The sequence below is a fragment of the Halichoerus grypus genome, chromosome 12 (assembly GCF_964656455.1).
Source record: "Halichoerus grypus chromosome 12, mHalGry1.hap1.1, whole genome shotgun sequence".
NCBI classification, from domain to species: Eukaryota; Metazoa; Chordata; class Mammalia; order Carnivora; family Phocidae; genus Halichoerus; species Halichoerus grypus.
In genome coordinates this window covers 66013979-66028975 of record NC_135723.1, presented here as the reverse complement: position 1 = coordinate 66028975, position 14997 = coordinate 66013979, and the positions used below count along the sequence as shown (strand labels likewise).

Here is a 14997-nt window from a genome sequence, read left to right as displayed (position 1 = left end):
CCGGTTATGTGACCTGCAGGAGGTTAAGCACTCTAAGCCTTGGTTTCTTTGGCTGTAAAATGGGTGTTATAATCTGGTCTCACAGGAGACCTAAGGGAGAACCATGCCAGCTAAGGGAGGGGGTACCTAGTGGCCGTTAGCATAGGCATGTCCCCCTGCCCACCCCCAGCCCCCACAAAAATGAACCCTCTTTCAATACTCCCAGGCTTAGCTTCCTATAGATGCAGAATCAACAGAGAGTGCTCAGAATCACCATAGGGCAGCTCTGGGCTAGGAATCGGATTGAAAATTAAAGTGGGTGGGGAGGGAGGGAGGAAGAGGATCATTCTGAGAGAATTCTAGCCCAGCACCAGGGAACCTATGCTGAATGTCCGGGGCACAAATGGTGCTCGAGGTACAAGACAGTCTAGCAAAGGGGTCAGAAGATGAAGAACAGGCTGGGAGGGAGAAGGTCATAGAAAGATTTTCTGGTGACCTCAGGGGATTGACAGGGGTGTGAGAGGCATCTCTGAGAAGTGGGGGGTGTAAAGGAGCAGGCTCCCTGGACCACAGCCTCACAGAGGCACTGGAAGTGGGCACAGAACACCCGCAGCTCAGGAACCCACCCCCGGGACGCTCACTGCAACCAGGCAGGTTCATGTCTGTTTATTTTTTCAAAACAAAACTAAAAGTCACCACTCAAAATATTTGAGAAGAGTGCTCAGCTCAATCACAGTTAAAAGCTTTATGCAATCTGCTGCCAGAGCATCATGGACCGGTGGTCAGAAACGAGTGCTTCTGGCATGGCTCAGACCCGGCCTGGCGGCCTAAGACCGCCCTCTCTTGCCCCGTCAACCCCATTATGGTTCTGTGCATGCTGCCACCCAGGGGCAGCAGCTGGCCCGCGTCTGCGGAGGTGGACGGCATCCCCGGATTACAAGACATCTCGGTTCCCCACTGTGCTTCTGATGGTCCAAGAACGTCCACGAAGAAGGCAGGCAGGTCGAGGCCCAGGGGCTAGTGTTGTCTGGCTGAAAACCAAAACCGCAGTTCTGGCTCTGCGTCTTCACCTAGAAGGGTGAACTCCCTCGCCTGGGGCCCTCCAGGCTCAGAGCGGGAGAGACAGACTGGGCACCATCATCGCTCGTGCTTAATGTGGGCTTCACTTCGCTCCAAGGGGACCCCGTTGCCGTTCCGAGGGCCTTCCTTCTTGTTCCAATCCTTTTCGGCGTACAACTCGGCCAGCACGGGGCAGTGCTCAGAAGCCACTCCGCCCCAGGACCAGTTATCTGGAATCCAAGGGTTCGTGAGGCCTTCTCTCACTACGGCCCAGTGACCTGGAGGGAGAGGGAAGAGAGACCCAGCTATCAGGCCTGGGGCCGGGGGGGCCACGGCTGGCGGGTGGAGGCCTCTGCCGCAGCTCTGCTGTAGCCAGGATGCCCTGACCATACCCCGCAGACACCCAGCCTGCCGGGGCCAACACCAGCAGCAAGGATAAATATCTGATGCGGGGTCAAATGTCTCTCAAAGATGTGATAGCTCATTGTGGATTTGATTCGCATTTCCTGATGATGAGTGATGCTGAGTGTTTTTCACGTACACGTTGACATTTTTTCCAAAGAAGACGTACAAATTGCCTATTCAGTTCTTTTGCTCCTCCCTGAACCTGAGTTTCTAGAACTTCACAGCAAGGGGACCGATGAAATGACTTCTAACTTCCTTTTGGAAGGAAGCGTTCTCTTCTGACGCGAGCGTGCCCTCCTGGCACCCCGGGGCCGGCTGGGGCCGCCCTCTGGCCAGCTGTGCCTTTCGGCAAACTGCGTCTCGCCTAGTTGCATGATCGTCCCTCCCCCTGGGACCCACTTCCTTCCTCCTCCAGACCCGCACGCGACACAGTCCAACAGGAAAGCAGCACCCAGAGAGAGAGGTGCAAGAGGCTGGTGACATAGTCTGGACTGGAAATTCTGCTGAGGATCTCAGGCCTGGCTCCCCATGTGGCGCTCCCAGGTCAACTCCAGAACTGATACTTTCACACGTTGTCAAAGTCTCACTGAAGTATAATATGGATAACATGTTGGGCCTTAGCAAAGCAGCCAGGCAGGATTGAGAACCACGGTTCCTGTCGCTCATCAAAAGACATTACCTGTCACTGTCCTATTTCTGACTAATTGTTTCCTGACCCAAAGTCTGCTCGGCAGCTTACTGGTTTGGGGGTGGCAGGGACTGCATCGTAGCGCTGAGATTACCCACTGCACCCTGGTCCTCATGCGGTCCGGGTAAAGCACGCAGAGCATCCTGGGAGGATGCTCAGGATGCTCTGACAGGTGTCTGCTCATCCTCCACGGCTGCTTCTCGGGGCACCGACAGTGGGTCAAGAAACCACAAGCCACAACACAGCGCCTGGATGTGACAAGGCTTGAGGAATGCTTGCTAAATGACTAAGTGTCCTTAAAATTAGAGTCAGCTATCGGTTCATCTCAGAATCGGTACTCTACTGGCCTAGAACCAGGTTTGCCCCTGCTGAAGATCAGCGAATGCCTTTTAATAAGTTTTCACAGCCCCCCTTCCCTCTTACGAGTGGCTCTGTTTGAATGATAGTTTGAATGATAGAGGCGCCTAAACCATATATGATCCTGTAAATGCCCACAGAGGAGCTAAGAGAACTCCCGACCAGAGTTATCACACAAAAGGATCTGGCACTATCAGTTTGGACAAGTCTCTCTTATTCCATTTCTGAACAGGAGAAAGACTGAGTGACCTCTGCTTACCTGTGAAAACCTTCTTTAAGCTTTTACTGATCCAGATGTTGTCCAGAGACTTTGAGCCTTGGGGATTCTTGGTGCTGATGTTGGTGAAGGTGTGCGCAGGGACCAGGTGGTAGAATTTTTCTTTCCTCAAGATATCATAGTCACTGCTGTCAGGACCCTGGCCAAAATCCCCTAAAAAGATCATGTCTTTTTCTCCTGCAGGAGGAAGAAAGAAGAATCAGACATTTAAAAGGTGGAGGGAGGTAAACCCAATATTGATCACAGCCCACAAATTGGGATCTCGAGTCTCTGATTGGACTCCCCAGGGTCAGGAATGCATCTGGTTCTCATTCTTCCAATTTTTCTAAATACCTTGTGCAACAAAAAAAAAACAAAAAAAAACCCCCAACATACCACAAGACTCTAAGAGTAGGTCAGTAACATATTTGGAAAAGGGGAGCTATGTGATGCAGAGATCACTCCTGTTCCAGCTCACATGCTCCGAATCTCATGGAAGGAAAAGCCTGAGGGTCTCGCCTGGCTATTTAATAAGAGCTTGACAAACATTCATTGGGCACAGTGGGGAAAACCGTGCAAAGATACAAGACGGTGGCCACCTACATGTCAAGGAGAGAGGCCTCAGGAGAAACCACCCCTGCCCCCACCTTGTTCTCAGACTTCCAGCCCCCAGCACTGTGAGAAAATAAATTTCTATTGTCTAAGCCACCCAGACTGTTGTATTTTGTTATGGCGGCCCTAACTGACTAATACAGGGCCAGAGTGAAAAGGTTTTCTCTTTAAAGTATTTCCAACATTTCTACCATTGTTTGATGTACACTAGAGTAAGTGGAGTCATCATAAAGTATTTCCCAGACGGAGCAGACATTCTGAGAGGACAGTGGACCCCAGCTAGGCTCTGGGATTCCCATCGTCTCTGCTTAACCATCACTTCCGGTCTCCAGGTTCCCTCAGGGGAGCCACATTATTGTGGGGAGCAGTGTTCCCGTCCTAACTTGCAAGGGAGGCTTTGAGGAAAGCAGTTCATGAATGAGAGCCAAACGTATCTGAGACACTCAGCAAATCATTTTCCTGGACACGAATAGGTTTCAGCAATAATAGCTAGAGGCAAAGAAATCTGACGTGAAATGACACAAGCCACCAGCAGAGGGCACTCGTGCCCTGCAGAGGTCACCCCCACCGCTAGAGGGCTGGAGGGACAAAAGGGGACGGGATGGAAGACTCCTGTGGCCCCACTGTGTGGCCTACAGAGATGTAATGGTACCTCTACGCTCTATCTCAACAACCTTGGTGCCCACAGCAGGGCAAACTCATGCTGTCTTGCGAAATCAGTGCCGACCTCAACAGGAAAAGAAGACTTGAGAACAACTCCTACCTGACCAGTGCTAATGCCCATCCATGAGCCCTCACCTGGTATTGGGCCCTCTCCACAGGTAAGGAGCTAAGTCTCTGAGAGGCTGAATGGCTTGCTCCAACTCACCAGGCCAGCCCTCAAGTCCAGTGCTCTTCACAAAGAGCTAGAACGGAAGAGCCACGAGGACATGGGTGGCTGTTCTTCACAAAATCCCACATGCCTGGAACAGGGCCTGCTGCATGGCAGACACTCGATAAACACGTATGCAATGAATGGATGAATGAGGCACGAGGAAAATGCCAGAATTAAGATGTACTTTTTGAAAGGAAAGAAGAGAATGATGCTATATTTATTAAATAACAAGAAAAACTGAACGTTATTAGAAAAGAGGCAGAAGGTTCCCATATAATGAGGGAAGTTTTCATTGGGAGGCAGACCTGAAAAAGTCTGGGCCAAAAAAGCCAATTCTGAAACTAGGAGAGATGCTGGTGTCAAAGGTCAACAAACCCAGCTCTCTGTGTAACTTCAAGAATGAAAATAACAGCTCTCTTTCTGAATGGACACATCCAGGTCTCCTACCACTCATCTGCTTTCCGTTAAATTGGTGTCGCTGAGGACATCGACACGGTCCTTGCCTCTGAGAATCCACAGGTGCGCAGAGAACTGAACTCTCCTGGAAAGCCATCTGCCTGGGGTGGGTTCCTTAGTTCCTAGGAATAAGGGGAGAACGCTTGGGGCGGATTTCCTCAGATAGTCCCCAGATTTGCAGAATGCCAGCGACAACAGCAGAAGCTGGTCCCCACTGAGGGATGGTCCAACCCAGATGCCAGGCATTACTACGCATGGTGTTTCACTCTAGTGGAGTTCACAGAGTGAGTCCCGGGGGCGGGGGGAGAGGGTCTGAAAGAAGAACACTCCATCAAAGGACTGGCCATACACTCATGTCAACCCAGACACACATTCCAGACAAAGGCAGAAAGTCCCAGAGTTTGCTAATCAAATCGCTTCTGTTTGCTCTGATAGAGAGGCTGTGGAATAAAAAGCTTAGTCTTTGTTTTAGCTCCACCACCTCTGCTAATAATCGATTTGCCCTGCACCTTGGGCAGGCTGGAGTGCTTCCTGAATCCTTGGGCCTGTGTGTCACCTATTAACTGGATATTTGTTATAAGCACAAGGACGCAGGGAACATGAGTCACCGTCCATACCAGGACAAGTCAGGGTGAGCCAGGCTGGGGGTCAATAGTCCCCTTGGCAACTTGGTTCAATAACCTGCTCACTCTCTGGGTGTCAGAAAAAAAAACAGTGAGAAGTTACCAGAGAAGTTATGAACCAGCATTTTCCCTTTCTGCTTCCGTGTACAGATAAGGCAGCTTGAGGTGGAGAACGATAGAAACGTCCAGAGATGTTAAAGGCTATCAGGTCATCCTTTTTAATAGGTTAGAAACTAACTGTGGGTGAACAATTTCCCACAAAGATGCTTCCTGGATGGAGTATCTCAGCTTAAACACCTTTCTTTTTTTGTTTAAGCCCCAGAACTCCTAAGTGAAGTAGAACGCTGGTCACAGCACATCCTGGTTCAAAATGTAAGTTGTCTATCAATGTCCAGAGCAGCATTACTCACAACAGCCAGAAGACCAGGAGTGGATAAACAAAATGCGATAGAGACAGACAGTGGAATAAATAGTATTTGGCCTGAAAAAGGAAGGAAACTCTGACCCAGACTACACTGTGGATGAACCATAAAGACCTAATGTGAGCGAAGTAAGCCAGCAGCGAAAGGACAAATACCGCACGATTCCACCTAGCGGAGGTCCCTGGAGTAGTCGAATTCATAGAGCCAGGAAGGAGAAGGGTGGTCGCAGGGGTGCTGGGGAAGGGGACAGTGGGGAGTTCATGCTGAATGGGCACAGAGTTTCAGTTTGGAAAGATGAAAACGCTCTGCAGACAGATGGATGGCATGGTGGTAAGACCACGTAAATGTATGTAACGCCACCGAACCATACCCTTAAAAATGGTCAAGATGGTAAATGTCACGTCATGTATACTTTGCTGCAACCAAAACACCTTTTTAAGATGTAAATTTATAATGTGACCAAATTATTTTTATAGCTGGATGCTCATGAATCACCCATGGGAGGGGCTCATCTAACATGCAAAAGACTTAGAAAACGAGAGAATTTTGGTGAGCATGGAAGAGAATTGCAGGCCTCCAGCTGGACACCCTCACCTAGAGAAGGGCAGGGCTCTGAATAACCAAGCCAAGCTGACAAGAGCCCAGTTGTCACAGCAGCGGCAACTTTTCCTTCCGGTAAACCCCGCACACGAGAACTTTCTGTATCGCTGGGGCAGAGCCTGGACCCAGAGACCCGACTCCCTCCTGAAGCTCTGCTCTTCTCAGTGTTCTGGTATTTTCTGAGTCAGTTCCTGTCTGCCGAGCCCCTACTATGTGCCTGGTTTGTCCACAGACAGTCACCAAGCCCACCGGGCACCCCTGGGAGGTGAACATCAGCCACCCCCCAACCAGATGGGCTTCAAGCCGTGTGGGGGCCTGCCTGAGGTCCTACAGCTACTGAAGGAGCCCAGACGAACATCCAGATTTCCTGAGAGTGCCGGGGCTCCTTCAGGGCGACCTGCATCCCACCAGGGAGAAGAAGCCTACTTGTGCTCATCAGGACTTTCCCAGTCCCCTGTCACCCACGGTCTTGCTCTCACAAGATGAGCACGTGCAAATCTGCAGGTGGTACGACCACAGTGGCAGCTGAACCAGGAGGACTGGTCACGAAGGAAGGTGTCATCACTCCCCCCGCCCCCCCCCGCCCCCCCCCGCCAAATCCTTTCCATCAAAGAGAGGCTAGAAGAGCCCCAAAGCCAGTATCACGGGACGTGCATGGTAGGCCCGCTGAGACAAAGATGTCACCACGCACAGGGGTGGCGGTCCTCTGCACCCTTAGTATGCACCGCTGCTGACAGCTGGGTCAGCCTAAGGGATCAGAGAGATGCTGAGACGGAGCAACCCCATGCCTGCCCTCCAGATGCTGGGAGCTCTCGGCCCAGCCACGGAGAAAGAGCGTTTCCTACCTTTCAGGGTTTCCTGCAAGGTCTGTACAAAGCCAGCCAAGCGGTGGCTGTCACTGTGATTCCTGCTTGGATTCTCGCCCCCTGGGAGGGTCAGGGCCGCCAGGTGAAGGTTCACAAGGGTCAAGTCATTACTTCCCACCTGAGGCAAGAGGAAACAAAGCAACAGGGACAGGCTTAGGTGTTCATATTTCCTGTATTCGTTACTTCCGACTTACAAGTAGCTTCTTGCACGACGTTGACAACAGTGAACACAAACCAGGCTGGCCCACACGCCAAGAGCTAACGCAAGGTGGTTCAGGGTTAGATTTTTTTCTGAGGCACCTGGAGGACCGAAACTTATCCTGTTCTATCAGTCCACCCCCCCTACATCACATCCCCTACTCCAACTTAGAGTCTGGAAAACCAGGCACATCTGGAAATGTCACGTTCTGGTTTGGGTTTTTTTCCTTTTAAGCAACGACAAGGGAGGAGGTGGCGGTGGCAGCTCTAGCAGCTGGTCATTAACCAAGACTGGGTTCTCCCCCTCTAGGGCCAGCCTGGGATCCCTCTGCCAGGACGCCCTTCTGGGACCCACTTCCTTCCCCACCCCACCCACGTCCTCTGCTTTTTCCCTCCAGAGACCGCTCTGCTCTGATGTTCACTTTCACCAGATTTCAAATGTGTCAAACAGGGAAGCTGGCTGCACCTCGGCAGCACAGACTATGCCCAGTCCTGCGCCCCCAGGGTGCGCGCCGCGGCGGGCAGGTGCCCCCCCACAGGGTGCGTGCCGTGCCGGGCAAGTGCCCCCCCCAAAGGGTGCGTGCCGTGGCGGGCAAGTGCCCCCCCACAGGGTGCGTGCCGTGGCGGGCAGGTGCCCCCCGCCCCCGCCCAGGGTGCGCACTGCGGCGGGCAGGTGCCCCCCCCACCGCCCAGGGTGCACGCCTTGGCGGGCTGGTGCCCCCCCCGAGGGTGCGTGCCGCGGCAGGCAGGCGCCACCCCCCACCGCCCAGGGTGCGCGCCTCGGCAGGCAGGTGCCCCCCCCACCGCCCAGGGTGAGCGCCTCGGCGGGCAGGTGCCCCCCCCCCGGAGCGTGCGCGCAGCGGCGGGCAGGTGCCCCCCCACAGGGTGTGTGCCGCGTGGGCAGGTGCCCCCCCCCCCGGAGCGTGCGTGCCGCGTGGGCAGGTGCCCCCCCCCCCGGAGCGTGCGTGCCGCGGCGGGCAGGTGCCCCCCCCCCCGGAGCGTGCGTGCCGCGTGGGCAGGTGCCCCCCCCCCGGAGCGTGCGCGCAGCGGCGGGCAGGTGCCCCCCCCCCGGAGCGTGCGTGCCGCGTGGGCAGGTGCCCCCCCCAGGTGCGCGCCGCGTGGGCAGGTACAGGAACATGGGAACATGCAGTCAGAGCTGGTCTGAGCACGGCAGCATTGCTCAGCTGCTCGGGGTTTGGCAATCCTGCCCTTCTGTTTGTCATGGTAACAAACACTAAACACTGCCAAGGAGGAAGGGGGTGCAGGGGGAGCCCCCAGGAAGTGGAGGCTGCCAGTTTCATCTTACACATGTGACCCCAGTTTGCCCACCACCACCCAGCCTGGAGAGCTCTCTGCAGCCCTGGCTCTGACCACAGAGGAAGCACCGTGAGGCCACAGGCAGGGAAACCCGGCCGGGGGGGGGGTGCGGGGGGGGGGTGGTGCTGGAGACAAGCCCCATCTCCATACCATACCGACTGCCAGCCTAGAATGGGACCTGAAGGATAGGAGGTTGAACTCCTGTCTAGGCCCTTTAAAGGATCTGGGCCAACAACTGATGAGACGTAGCATTTTCTCATTGGCCACTAAAAACAGCCAGCCTGTGAGAGACACTGGTTGGTCTGGCTATGGCCTCGTCAGGTCAGAGCAAGCATCACCACCCAGTGTGGTGTTAGGAGGATCTAAAGAGGATAACTGGCTGATTTTACACATCAGTCTCCTAAGCACAACCTGCAGACACCCCTAGGTGTGGGCGCGCACACAGAACCTCAGCAACTTTGCAGCTAGGGGCATGAGCTTGGGCTAGACTCCAACCAGAGCCAACACAGCGCCCAAAACATGGGCTGCCCCAGCCAGGGGCTGCCAGAGACCGTGCTGTGGCTTGAGATAACTCTCAGGCTCCAGAACTGCTCTGGAGCACACAGAAGGGTGGTCCTCAAACACCCAGCAGGAGGCTTGCTAGGCTCTGTGGCAAGGGCCCACCCCCACCCGCCCTGTGATTTCACAGGTAAGTGCCAGGGGGATCAGGTCAATTGAATGCCGACTGGGTGATCCGGTGGCTGCTGGCTTCTTTTTCCTCCTTGTGCCTAGCTTCTGAGTGTTCGCTGTTCAGGAACACTCCCCAGGGACAGCCAGGGGAGGGCTCATCTGGAGAGGTCAGGGGTGGGGTTGCCCTGACCCCACAGCCCAGAAGCTCCTCTTGAATCCCCTCTGAACCCAATGGCCCCTTGAGGGTCAGCCCCTTCCCCCTAGTAAGGAGAAGGGGGTCTCCATACAAGCTCTGCTGTCCTCTAGTCCAGTGATTTCCAAATGTCAGAGGGATGAAGAAGCCCTAAAGGGGTCTTTGAAAAATGGGCAGTCCTGGGCCCTAGCCCAGAAATTCCGTGTGTTTGGGGTGAAGCCCAGGAATCCCTGATTTTAAGAAAATCTCCCCAGGTAATTCTGATGTGTGTTAGGTTTGGGAACCAGCCACCTGCTCTCCTTCCTGCCCAGACGCCAGAGTCATCAGAGCTAGAGTCCCCCAGAATCCTCCTCATTCCTGCCCTGGACAGGTTCATCAGTCAAGGGAACCCCAAGAGTACATGCTGACCTGACCCTGGGAGAGAGTAGATGAGGCTGCTCTGGATCACAGTTCAGAAAGGGACTCCCCCCCACCCCGACCCCATTTTAGAAGTAGACCTTCACAGCAACACAACGGTACCTTGAACCGCGCAAGGTACAGGCTGGGCCCCATCGGCTTCCCGTGCCCATTACCAGGCGAATTTTCCTGCGAGGTGGCGTCTCTCAGCTCTACCCCGGCCGCAGCATCCCACAGGAATCCAGAGAACCCGGCCCCCTGCAGGAGAAGAGGAGGCATCAGTTTGGAGACCAGTCTGCTTTGTGGCAGGGCTCAGCCCCAAGCTGGTGGGAAGAGGCAGGAGAAGCCAGGAAGAGACAAGGGGGGCTCTGCACTGGGTCTTGAGATCACATGCACAGGGCCTGTTTCTGAAACACAAGCATACCCCAAAAGCCACAGTGTGTTCCTCCTTGCCTCCCGCCCCAAATTTCCCACGTTGCCGATTTCAGGGTTTTAGGCGCAGCTAGGGTGCTTGGGCTCTTATCTTCTGGGGAGTGAAGTGAGGGGAAGCCCCGACTAAGCACAGAGTTATCTTTTTAATCATTGCATCCCATGAGATAGACACTCACAGCCATGTCCACCAGGCAGGGACTCAGCTGCTCAGAGAGGTTAAGTAACTTCCCTCAAATCCCACAGCTGGTAAACAGCGATGTTGAGAATCAAACAGAAGACTGCGAAGGGCTGGCTTTGCTTACTGGTTAGTTGCAGCTTACAACCACCAGTATCTAGTGCCTAGTGAATCCTCCATATATATTTGCTGGATGGATGGAGGTCAGTGCTGACAGTCCCCACTGTTTAGAACCAGTCAAGGGCACTCTGCAGGTGGACAGGGCCCACACAGGGGCCTCCAGCCCGGGGACAGGGGCCTGTGAGGGCCAGTGGGTGGTGGCAGAAGTGTCCTGAGGTCTGGTGCTAACCTCTGCCAGCTCTGGCTGCAGATGGGCCACTCTGAATCTGCCTGCTTCTCGCTGCTGTCCCTTCTGGAAAGAGGAAAAGCTTCCTCTCCCCACTCTATGCCAGCATCTGGAGGCTCCGCTGCCGGGGATCAGCAGTAGGATCTGTAGGCATCGCTGGGGGGGCCAGCAACACATATTGCTAAAGGAGAGGAAGGGACTCTGCGCAACCTAAGTGGCCTGGGCTGAGTCCCAGCATCCGCACAGGTCCCAGCCCCACGCCTTGCTGGGCTCAGCACCTCCACTAGACCAACTCGTGGTGAGGAGGAGGGAAGGAATGAACAGGGAACCGTGTTCTGCATGCTGTGCACTTTGAGATTTATAACCACAGGCTTGCCTGCCCCTGGAGAGAGCCCCAATTTAAGACCTGGAAGACCTAGATCTCAGGGCCACCTGTGTCACTCTGCCGTGGGATCACAGAGCCCTCCATTTTTCTAAATGTGTTTCCTCGGGTATCAAGTGACGGAAGTGGGATTTGCCCTTTCCACTTTGGAGGGTCATCTTCCCATTTACTGTTTCTCAAGCAGAGGTGCCAGAGTAACCTTCCTAGTGTACCGTGCAGGTGGTCAGCTCTGCTTAAAAACCTTCCGTGGCTCCCCAGTGCGCACTAGCCACTGCCCAAGGGGCCCCCTAGGTAGGCACCTGCCTGTTCAGGCTGCCCTTCGCACGTGCTCACCGGTGTGCCCAGCAGCACCGGGCGCTTCTGGAAGCCTCTCCCGATCCCCCGGACCCAGGCGGCCCCTGGCTCTGGAAGAACTGTCCCACCTCCACGCGGGGCAGCCGGAGATCCAGGCATTAGTGCCAGAGCGCCACCTGGGCTCGGGCCTGACCCCACCGTGGGGCCGCTAGAGGACGGGCAAGTCGTTTTGTCGTACAGAGCTCGGTTTTCTCATCTACAGACGCCCCTCTGGCTGTGGGGCGAGGACTGGAGACCTGAGCAGAGGCTGCCACTTGCCCACAGTTGTCCAGGGGAGAGATGGGATGTGTGTGACTCACAGACACAATTTGCTAAACAGCATTTATAAACACTTTAGCTTATGTGTCCATATTTAAAAGTCAGGAAATTTCACATTAAAATCTAGGTATTTACATCTTTTGAGAGCCCGGGAGATTTGTCCACATGAGGCCCACCAGCCTCCATGGCAACAAGGGTGTGAATAGCCAACTGCAGCCTGAGACAGGTATATGGACTTCCAGTCGGCACAGCCCGGCCAGCCTGCCGCCTCATGCGGGCCCTGGCCTGTGTTCGGTTAATGGGGCAGGTCAGTGCACGTGATCTTTTTAAAACCTACAGCAACCCAGTGATTGACTGAAGGAAGGGGAGAGTGCTCCCATTTTAGAGATGAAGGAACTGAGGCTGAAAAGTTGAAGTGGCTTGAACTTGGGTCTCCCTGCAACTGCACACTATCTTCCAATGGCCTTGCCACCCCAACCTGGAGTAGGGGTTCCTGCCTCGTGCCTCCAACAGGCTGTGAGCTCCTGAGGGAGGGGCTCCATCAGCTCGGGATGGATTCTTGCCCTGGGCTTGCAAGGACTAAGAACAAGGCAGGGCTGGGTTCCTGGGTCTGTTTTTCTCACAGATGTGTATCTGCATGTGGCACAGGGTCTGGCACGTGGTAACCTTTCTGATGATTTCTCAGTGGATAAACAGTGTTAAATGGACTACGAGAGCCTAGTGAACCTACGTATGTATAAAGTGCTTTTTTTTTTTTAAAGAAGGCGAGGTGGTATTATTTCTATATGGACTGAGAAGGGACAGCCATGGGCTACAGAGGTGAAGACTAGATATGTCCCAATCTGTCTTAATTTCCAGCCTATGCGGAAATGGACATTGGCTGTCACCTATAGTAACCGTTTACACTCCAGAACATAAAACCCAGAGAAATCAGATTTACATCACATTTTTAAGTAGTAGCTTTAAAAAGAGAGCTTATTGTCCATAAATGACTGGATACTTTTAATCCAGTATATATTTATAATTTAAAAGCCTCACATCTCACTATCACTCACATAAACACTATTCCCATTTATAAACGTGTTAGGTACACTAGAGAAAAAAAATACAGCATGTGCGTTTATAGAAAAACCATGTAATGACAGTTGGACTCATGATGAACTATTGGAAGTCTATTTTAAAATCTAAAACCCCACTAATATCAAGCATTCCAAGAGAATAAAAATCAGTCGTGAATAGATCTGTAAGAGTAAAACGTACCCCTTCAGCAATTTGCCCACAGCCACAGGGGATATACCAACGAAAGAACATTCAAAACGAAAATCTGTTCAAAATGTCCACAGAACATTTCCATGCGCACAATCTCTACCACTGAAAGCCAATGCTTCGTGTATGAATTAAGCAAATCTGAAGTTTTCAGTCAATGAACAATGGGCTCTCCACAAACTTGGCAGAGGATGGAACTGTGGAGACGGGATTAAGAAGACAAAGGACAGAAATACCCCATTTGCAGCCTTGGCTCCAGACAGGATTTCTCCTCTCCTCCCAACACCCTAAACTCCCATTTCCGTCTGGGCAGCGGTCCATTCCCGAGCTAAACGTGAAACAGGAACCAGGGCATTTTGAAATGAATGGCAAGGAGCTAAGAAATGTGCAGAAACACAGAATTGCATCAAGGATGTTGGCAAAGTAAATTTGTAAATGCCTGTGATTAGGGAAAAAGGAGGTTGCAATAAGATGCAGATAAAATCCAGGTTTTGCAGATGGAGGGTACCTTCTGGAGCTGAGTGGAGGGCATCTCAGCAACAACGGCCTTCCAGCATCCCCGGGGCCCCTTCCACTTGCGGATGTTGGGCAGGATAGGCTGGTTTAGCTCCGTACAGAACTGCAAAGACAGAGCACAAGTTGGTGTGTGTTCCTGCCTAAAGCACCTGCGGCCAGTGGCAGCCGGAGGGGCCAAGAAGTGCCTGAACCGGACTCATCGGCCTTTTTCAGAGACTTGTCGGACTTTCTCTGTGTTCTTAGGGTTTGTGAAGACCCAGAGAACTCAAAAGCCCCACAAATTAAAAAGCAAACTATCCATAAAACACACAATTATCACCCCGGGGTGGGGGGGGCTCTCAGTTAATAGAAATCAATTCTTTTTGTAGCACTCTAGTACAAATAGCTCAAAATGAGTTGTCAGAATCCTTCTTATCCTTGTAAAACCAGTGGTTTCAAGGTCCTGGGGAGCGGGGGGAGGGGGTGGTCCAGATGGGTATCAAATGGGGAGGAAGGAAGAGGAATTCATGGTATGTTTTCTCCCTGGAGCCTAGCTTAGAGGTGGCAACACGGACCCCCAGCTTCACCCTCAACTACCGTACTGTTTCACTTTGATGCTCTTCGGAGAAGGAAGCCGTACGGCCATGGATGGTTACTGCGCCCCATGTGTGTGGGCAGGGCCTGCTTCGTTTTGCTTATGCGTGTTCCATGAAGCCACTGGGTCACCAAGGCAAAAGAAAACTGCCCAGGCCAACGCAATGAAGAGTTAAAAAAACCATGTGCTTCAAAATATGTGGCTCAGTTCCTCCAACTCACTCCTCAAACACCACCCAGACTCTGGAGGATGGTCCCCAGAATGGGTCATGCTTTGGTTGAGTTTTTGAGACACTCCCACATTTGGTTCTGCCCCTTCCTGGTGACACCGTCTGTCTGTCCCTTTGCTTCCTGCACCTGGGAGCCATGCCACTCCCCTCCCTCTCTGCCCGGCCCTCCAGGTGTTCTGGCTTCCTCTGGGCACCTCACCACTCTCTCTTCAGTGAGCTGCCCTTAACTAGTCTTACTTAGCTCCTCAGCTTCAGCTTACACCTCTGTCCCACAGGCCCCCGAATCTGTGCCTACAGCTCAGATTTCTCTCCTGAGGTTTGAACAGTATTCTGAGAACCCTCTTCACATTTCCACCTGACGGTCCCCACGAACCACAAACCCAGCAGGTCCATTCCCCTCCCCCACCCCCATTCCCATCTCAGGTCCTAGCATTTCCATCCTTTGCATCGTGTTTCAGAGCCCCATCTTCTCTCGCCTGGGTCACCGGCAGAGCT

At 53.3% G+C, this 14997-nt stretch overlaps 1 protein-coding gene across 4 annotated transcripts in view; it reads right to left on the bottom strand.

Moving 5' to 3' along the window:
- EEPD1 (endonuclease/exonuclease/phosphatase family domain containing 1) overlaps positions 1 to 14997 on the bottom strand; it is a 287236-nt gene that overhangs the window by 69246 nt on the left and 202993 nt on the right. For 2 of the 4 annotated variants that reach the window (XM_078059456.1, XM_078059455.1), the window contains 4 exons: positions 13692 to 13802; positions 10094 to 10228; positions 7177 to 7315; positions 2748 to 2942 (listed from right to left, as the gene is read on the bottom strand). In XM_078059456.1, coding sequence (XP_077915582.1) covers positions 2748 to 2942; positions 7177 to 7315; positions 10094 to 10228; positions 13692 to 13802 — 580 coding nt within the window. Of the gene's footprint in view, positions 1 to 630; positions 1317 to 1351; positions 2030 to 2747; positions 2943 to 7176; positions 7316 to 10093; positions 10229 to 13691; positions 13803 to 14997 lie in introns of those variants that run through there. The other 2 variants (XM_078059457.1, XM_078059458.1) reach the window with 2 other exon arrangements.